The sequence below is a fragment of the Oculina patagonica genome, chromosome 3 (assembly GCF_052425735.1).
Source record: "Oculina patagonica isolate OP01 chromosome 3, crgOcupat, whole genome shotgun sequence".
NCBI lineage: Eukaryota > Metazoa > Cnidaria > Anthozoa > Scleractinia > Oculinidae > Oculina > Oculina patagonica.
The window spans coordinates 4755442-4764117 of record NC_135760.1 but is presented as its reverse complement, the minus strand read 5'-3'; the positions used below and the strand labels follow the sequence as shown (position 1 = coordinate 4764117).

The following is an 8676-nucleotide window of genomic DNA, read 5'->3' as shown; positions in this document are numbered from 1 at the left end:
TTGTTTCTGTTCCTTTCCCACTGCATTTTCTGCCAGACACTTGTACAAACCAGTATGTCGGCGCGTTACAAATGGAACATCAAGCACGGCCACACCCAAATCCTGTTTGATAAGATGGTTGTCTTTGATCCATGTCACCCGTGGCTCAGGATGTCCTATGGCGGCGCATTTTAGCTGATTTGATTTACCTCGAGTCCATGTAAGCTTCTCTGGGAAGTCCGATACAATTTGGAGCCAAGGAATTGCTACAAAAATACAGGTGTTTTCTGAGATAAATAGACTTCTTATTGTACGTTTATGCGACTAGGGAGGAGAGAACATGTTGTATATAGTTTGTAAGTCAGTGTTTTTTTTTTTTACTTTTACGTGCTACCTCAATTAACAGACCACTTCACTTCACAGACCTCACAAAGAATTCAACCGGCTGAAATCATAGGCGCATGAAATACACCACGCACATTTGCGGAAAATGCCACACGCGGCAAATGAAAAGGTAGGGATCTTGGTCGTGGTCACTTCGTGTTAGTATATACCACACAAGTGAAAAGTGCTTTTCGCGTGCTCTGATTGGTTAACTCGGAGGTAATTAGCAAAGTACTATTCACTCCACTTCGGTAAATGGTTGTTTACTATTCATGTTATTTGGGTGTTTCGTTATTCTTTGTTTAGCTTACATAGCAAACTTAGCAACCTTGACCGTGCTAATCATAATTTCGATATGAGGAAAACACATTTAACGAAAAACAACAACAGCAGTTGAGGTTTTAACGCAGCTTTCCTTCAAAAAAAAAAAAAACATCGAGACCACCAGGAAGATTTGCTTTGTCTAGCTCAGTAGTGTAGCGTAAAAAGGCCCCGTTGTTCAAAGGGTGGATAACTCTATCCACCCGATAAATCACTATTATATTCAGTGGATAAATGTTGATAAAACAAACTACGCTATCCACTGGATATTAGAAATGTCAATTTTCCTATTTTTACCATTTTTACATTTGTAGTTACTTATTTAACCCCACAGCTCCTAAGAGGAGCAAAGGGCATCCACAAAACTACACCAATCCGAACGATCGTAAGCTAATCTGGCGATCTTATGCCAATTTTACCTGGCAATAGTAGTAGTTAGTTTGTAGTTAGATACGTTTTATTTTGTTATAATAGGCCCACATCGGCCTTTTGGCTGCCTATTACTAACCTACTTATCAAATAAGGCATGATAATGATGATGATGATGATGATGATGATGATGATGATGATGATGAGGATGATGAACGGACCTAAGTAAGGAACGTGGATGGGCATAGAATTCCTCTAAAAAAAGATCACACTTACCTGTGACAGTCAGCTTGATTGTCTTTCTTATGTGATAAAAAGGACTGCTTATTTCACACATGTAGTACCCATCGTCTGACAGTCCGACACGATGAATAAACAGAGTGGCTTGTGGTATTATGTGCACTCTTCCGGCATATCTTGAGGGCATTCTCGGGGAAGCCTTTACTGTTGCGTTTTTATGAGCTTTATAGAACAGAATGTCTTTCGCTCTTGGCTCTGAATCTCTAGGGTTGGTGCTCGTTGTCCAGTAAATACGGTACGTATAACCTCGATCGACGGTGTACGTCCATTGAAGCGAAGCGTTTTGCCCTATATTCACCCTAACTTCGTCTGTTGCTGCGTAAAGACGATAGGCTCTGACGGAAACATCTAGACGGATAGGCAAAACGAATAAGTACTTATCAGTTAACAAAATGCAAGCTCAAATATACTCATAATCATGTTAATACAGTGGAACAGTGGATCCCTGAATTGAAGTTCCCGGTATAAAGAACGATGTTCTTTAGCCCGGCCAGATGGAGGAAGCCCCAATACAACCAGTCCCGGTTATAACGAACACATTTCCCAGTTCCTTGGGTCTATCGGGGTCCTTCTGTAGCCGAGAAACTCGGCGGAGGCAAATGTGACCATACCAATCGATGTTATTGGCAACTATAGAAGATCTTTTTAATAAATAAGAAGATTGTAAATAGAAGAATAAAATAGGGCCGGTAAAAAATGTCCCTCTACTGGTGAACCAAGTGTTGTAAAACACAAATTAAACAAGCTTCGCAGTCTTCAAATTAGTTCTTTGACTTTCTATGAAACACCGTATCGATACGAAATACAAAAAAGCAAAAAAGTAGGGATCAAATACTACACAGAACATTATTTTATCATCTTCAAGTATGTAACGCATCAGGAAGGACAAAACAAAGACGAAGAGATTAACTAAAATAATAAAACAACTACAACACATACAATCAATAGGTTAGACGGAAAAAGGGGAAAAAGTACCAAAAATACTACTAGAACAGAGCAGAACATCAAAACAAGAATTGGAAAAGCCAGGACAGGACTGAATTTGCCATGGGGGGTGGGAACTCTCTATAATTATGGTATTGAAGGAGACTGACCCGTTGTTACTCTTTGGGGTTGAATGACCTGTTTGCTTTTACTGTGCTCAAACTACAGAAATAAAGACCACAGTATCAACAAAGACGAAAAACAGAATCTTCAACACCGACGTCAAGTTAACGTAGCACTTCTCATAAACAACTCGAGAACCTCGCGTGGGCGAACAAGAGTATACAAATTAATGAGGAAGATCCTAAGAATAGGGTAGCCAAACCAAGTCAGCAACTAGGAGTTACGGGCACAAATAGATCAGCTTCCGATTGCGTCACATGGTAGTCGCTTTGCCAGACTGAGAATAGCATTAATACTTTTTCCCACAGTTTTCAATTAGAAAAGTGAAAAACTTCTAAAGATACATGCACTGACCTGAAAAACACCCAAAGAGAAGCACGAAGGCTTTGTAGAAAAACATGCTTTTGTTCGATCGGGTTTGTTTCTCTTCAACAAACTGATGTTAAAGATATCCAAGGATAGAATTTCAACAAACCTGTCAGTTTTGTTTTAGTTTTGTTATCGTAGTGACAACCTACTTTTTTCGATACACCTTTTAGACCTTTTTATTTAACATCTCCTTTTTCATGTCATGAGCTTACTTGAAGGGTATTCGAGCATCAGCAAAAATTGTAGACAACAATAAGTCCCTCATTTTTCTCCGCGAGGTTATTCGAAAGGGCGAGTTCGCGAACGCGCGAGAAAATCTTCGTGCGAATAGACGCGACGCGCGTCCCCCGCGTGTCGTGTCCTTTTCTTTTCTACTGACTGTGTGAAAGATAAGAGACCTCTCGTAGTCTCAATAATTTTTACATTTTGTGTGGATTGTTGGGCCGTCATGTTTGAAAACTTACAATATGTTTGTAAACTTACAATATGGTTACTGTCCAACAAAAGATTGCCAAACGTACCTTGAAAAAGAAGCAAAGGTATGACCAATTAGTAGCCGTGCATTTTTAAATAACTGTGTTATACACCTCGAGTGAGTTGTAGTACGTGTATCTCCAAGCTACGTGAGATCCGGCAAAGTATTCCATAGCCATAGTCCTCTTTACGTCGTGTGACCGTATGCATGTTCGACGACATGTCTAGTAAGATCAAATTTGAAAACTAAGTAGTCCCTCGTTTATCTTAGGGTCAGTCAATATAGAAACAATCTCGGGCCGGCCATTTAAACGAGGTTTAGACCGCGGTTAAGAAAGTCGTTATCTAAACCGGGATTTAGCCTGCGATTCCAATTATGATCAATTTTAGCAAGGCTAGCGTCTAGACGAAGTTTAACCGTGGACTAACAAACAATAGCAAGTTAGACCTGTTCCTGAGTAAGTTTTAACGTCGTTTAACAGTTTATTTTTACTGATTCTTGCTCGTTGGTGTCAACTTATTTTTTCTGAGCTGGTTTAAGGTCATTGCCCCGAAATAAAACTGAACATAGATTTTTAACCAAACTTCGCCTACTGGTTTATTACTTCAAGGGAACTTAAATTTTGAAATAAAAAAGGGGGGTCACCAGATTCGTTTGGGAGCAGGACGACCATGTATATTCCATATAATTCCTTTATAATTCCTCTGCGAGTACACAAAAAGTACACTTTTTTTAGCGATAATTTATTTTTCAAACACATGAATTGATCTGTTTTCATTTTACAGAAAGAATTTGATCGCTACACCCAAAATATGAGAAAAAAATTGATAGGTCACCAGGTTCGTTTAGGAGAAAGTGACAATTTACTTCTCTCGCGGACTAAGCCGCATAGAAAAAAGCCGCCATTTTGTTGATGTGCGAGCGCGCGCGCGCGCGCTAATTACGCGTAAAATGATATTTAAATTCATTTTTCATTTCTTTTAAAAACGCAACAGACGCAAGTAAAATTTCTTAGAAATATTTCCGCACAGCTTTACAAAAACCAACAACAAAGTTAACCCACATATGACGCCGGACCGAAAATCAAACACGGGCCACATTGTTTGGAGGCGAGCGCTACCACCACTGTGCTATCCCTGCGAAACTGCGTTATTCTCCCCATAAAAAATCAGACTTCTTTATACTAATGCAAAACTTTATTTTCCTCTTGTTTAAGAACATATGGGTAGCTGGTTGGGCTAGGTGATTTGCTTGAATTCTTTGCTGTAGGAAATACGCAGCTCACAGGAAGGCGCCACTGATGACATCAGTTGTAGCATGTAATGGGACTTCACTACCTTAGATGCTTGCCCATTTTAGAAATAACTGAATTAAAAAAAATTCCCACATTTCCAAACTAACCTCATGGCTGATTCAATTTGGACCAATATCGGAGTTTTTGCAGCTTAATTGATAGCCTGTTGCCCTTTATGTACAAATGTAGCCGGATAGCATAAACATGCCAAGCTGCGTGCTCGAGTATACGTACGGCATGGCGTGATAATTTAGAATGACTTATGACTCTAATTAAACGGACAGTTTCAACGAGGTTAAGTTCTACTTGAAAATGAAGAAATCCACTCATATAAATTTATAGTGGCCTGTAATTGTTAAAATGTACTGTACTGGCATTGTACTGTACGGACAATGTTACTTGAAAGAAAACCATTTTTAAACCATTGATTATATTGATTCATAACGAATTTATGCCTTTCTTTTTTGTTCAAAGGTTAATTTGTTGATCACTGAGTGCACCCTAATAATTCTGAAATTTAATCATACCTTACACAAAAACTTGTAAGAATTCTCGTGATACTGCCCCTTAAATGTTTGGCACGCTTGGTCTTTGGTTTCATCCTAGAGGAGGCCCTATTAGGGTTATCGGGATACGGGATAGTTAGGTATAAAATTAACGGAATACGGGATATTTTAAAAAGAGATTTCGGGATATCGAACATCAAATTTGGGGATACAAACCACAGGAACTAACGGAATATATTTTCTCCAAAAATTAATGGGATAAATTAAGGTCGTTAAACCTAACTGTACATAACTGAGCGCTAAGTGAGTACTAAATTGGGTTTGTTAATTAACACACAATAAACAAAACTATAAGGTAGTATATTATCTTATGTCTTATGTATTTTGAAGTAAACTTTTTTTTAATACACAGAGGAAAAGGTTTCTTGCAGATTAATGTATTGCTTATTTTCTGTTACTTCGGTAGTTTTCGAATAACAAAACATGTTCTGCGATTGGCCAACACTTAAAAGAAGACCACAAGCTGCAAGTCTACAATGTACAAGACCAGTTTTCTGTTTTAAAGAAATGCCGCACGAAGTTGTACTGCTTAATTTACGAAACGCTCTTTATAAGAAACACAAAGCCGAAACTTAACACGCAATCAGATTCTGTGCGTGCTAAACTGTTTATTTAAAACTTAATATGCTAATAGATTATCACACCCTAGATCACCCTAGATATAAGCCTGAACTCTGTATTATAATTTTAACTTGATAATGATGACATGGCGTCATCGAAACGTCGTTCTATTTTCTTATCGCTAATTTTTCTTTTCAAATACTTCGGTAGTACATAACGAAACGCTAAGCGAGTGTTTCGAGTTGCTCCTATTTTGTAAACCACATTATACGGAATTGGTTAGTTCTAACATTGCCCTTATACTTGTTTTGCTGTAGTCTGCACTGAAAAAATCTAAAACTGTGGTTCAATTAAGTCTATTCAACACTTCAACTGAGAAATTAAGCTAAGTTATTCTTCAACTGATCATGAGGAATTAAGCTACTAATTTGTTCTTTGATTCTAAAAAATAGCAACAACTATTGCCTGATATGGAAAACGTTTACAAATGCATTAAACTACTGAGGAAGAATAAAGTGCCAGCTTCTTTTCAATCATCGTCATCCAAATGATTATTTATCCACGTCACAAAATTCGACACTCGAGTATAAACTCCGTATTTTCCAACTTTACCACAACCGTCTCCCCAAGAAACAATGCCTGCGAGCACCCAGCGGTGATCATCAGCCCTCGCTGAAAGGCTACTGTCGATGGCCAGCGGTCCTCCTGAATCTCCTTTGTATGCGTCACCACGAGCGCCATTTAAATGTCCAGCGCAGAACATGTTGTTGGATACCAGTTGTGTTGGGTGCGATCTTTTACACGTGGCTTGGTCCACAATGGGTAAACTGACCTTGCGCAATCTGGTACGGAGCTTCTTCCCTTCTCCCTTTCTGCCCCACCCAGTTACGACACCGATAGCACCTGGCTTAAGGAGGTCGTTTGTCGGGTGAGGAAGGCATATTGGTTTGACATAATTAGTGTAAATCACTTCTCTGCTGAGGTGGATGAGTGCTATATCTGATTCGTAAGTATCGGTAAGAGCGTCGAACTCGTGGTGAATCTTGATTCTGTCGGGAAGCCTTGTTTGCTGACGGCGTCGTTCTCGTTTGTTGGTGAACAATTTGCCAAGGCGAACCTCGATATCGCTGAGGTAATATGGACCTAAACACATTCAAATAGAGAAGTTATACCACGCAGCCGGACAGGACCGGAGCTCAGTATCCCGGTTTCTGTAGCATGAAAGAACTAGGAGTCTAGCTATACTCCTGCTGGAATGATAGTCTATCTTAGGTTTTCCCTTCCCTCGCTCCAGCTAGCATATTTGTCAGGTTTCACTGTACATTTACTGGTATCGTTTACACTCCGTGTGGTGGGCGGCACTAGCGTAACGTATCTCGCTCCAATACTGACGCAGAAACGCGCTGAAACCCAGGCAACTGGAGTACCGATAGTCCAGGAAAGTTAACGTGATTTAATACCGTAAGGTCAAAATGCTTGCAACAGAATTTTATTATCAGGGACGTTTTCGTCAAGGACTCTAGATAATCATATTAAAAGTCAACAATAATCAACCCAGGCAAAATACGGAAAAAATGAAATTTTTTGACCTCTCTCATTTTGCCCTTTAGACGCCATGTTTTATGCAAATTAGCCTTATCACAGATAAGTTTTAAAAGTGTTTTTAAAGGGCAGACGCCACCCCCAAGGCATTTACGTAACACCCTCAGGGGGCTGGGGGACTTCAGACCTACCTGCCCCCCTCTGCTTCGCCGCTGTTACTGTACAGTTAGAAAGGTACTGATAGATAATCAGGCGATGATCTATGATAGTCCAGTTACTGACTAGGAAGGGATGAGAAATTACCATTTTAATGAAATTAAAATGTTAATTTTAGAAAATAACACTTTTTTGTTGAATATTTGTTGGAAAACGGCACGATAGAATTTAAATGTAACTGTACTTAACAGTCCTTGTTTTTACACGTTAAATGTAACTAAAAGTGGTAAATGCCTTGACAGATCTAGAACAGTTTACAATGGCTAATTAGCAAAAAAACATGGCAGCCTGCCTCAATACGTGGATTTTTTACATATTTCCCATGAGTTGATTTTTGTTGACTTTTAGTATGTTAACATAAATGCCTCAAAAGCAATTAATGTAAAAAGAAAAATTCTGTTGCAAGCATTTTGACCTCCTGGCATAACTTTACAGGGCTACGACCTACTGGTACAAACTGCATAACCGCATAAACATAATCACCTAACAGTTTTGTAGTTATAATACAAGAAGAAGAAAAAAATCCTTCTGAATGATATGAAGAAAGAACTTGGATTGAAATTAACGCAGAAAATCTACACTGTTTTCATATGGCTCGATTTAGTACATGTAGCCGTTTGGTTTTCAGTTTACACTGAAGCCTTAACAGGATGAAAGAAATCAATCACCACAGTTCACTTCTACGCTTTAACAATTTGCGCCACGAAGGGTCACAAATCATTATTACCAGTGACGCAGTGTGCAGCTGTTACCACCCATCTCTTAGCGAGAAGAGATCCACCACAAAAACTTCTCTTTTCTCGTTTGCTCCACAGCATAACCTGCCAAGGATGCGAACCTTTCTTGAACACTCCCTCGCCGCCAACTATTCCACCACAAGTTGCCAGAGATGTTTTTCCACATACTAAAAAAAAAATCAGAAACGAACTTGAGAAATTGTTCTAGAGTTCTTGTGCTGCCTGTTGTTTGGAAAATTATATTTACAACAGCAAACATTACTAATACCACCAGTACCACCACGACTACTACAACTACTACTGCTACTACTACTACTACTACTACTACTACTACTACTACTACTACTACTGCTACTACTACTACTACTACTACTACTACTACTACTACTACTACTACTACTACTACTACTACTACTACTACTACAACTACTACAACTACTACTACTACTACTACTA

The 8676-nt window shown here is 39.0% G+C and overlaps 1 protein-coding gene across 1 annotated transcript in view; it reads right to left on the bottom strand.

Annotated features, from left to right (window-relative positions):
- Window positions 1-5413: 5413 nt before the first annotated feature.
- Window positions 5414-8676, bottom strand: part of LOC144645126 (mannan-binding lectin serine protease 2-like) — a 69560-nt gene continuing 66297 nt past the window's right edge. Inside the window, exons 6-7 of the mRNA XM_078504605.1 lie at window positions 8211-8387; window positions 5414-6868 (exon numbers count right to left, since the gene is read on the bottom strand). Coding sequence (XP_078360731.1) covers window positions 6255-6868; window positions 8211-8387 — 791 coding nt within the window. The 3' untranslated portion in view covers window positions 5414-6254. The remainder of the gene's footprint in view (window positions 6869-8210; window positions 8388-8676) is intronic.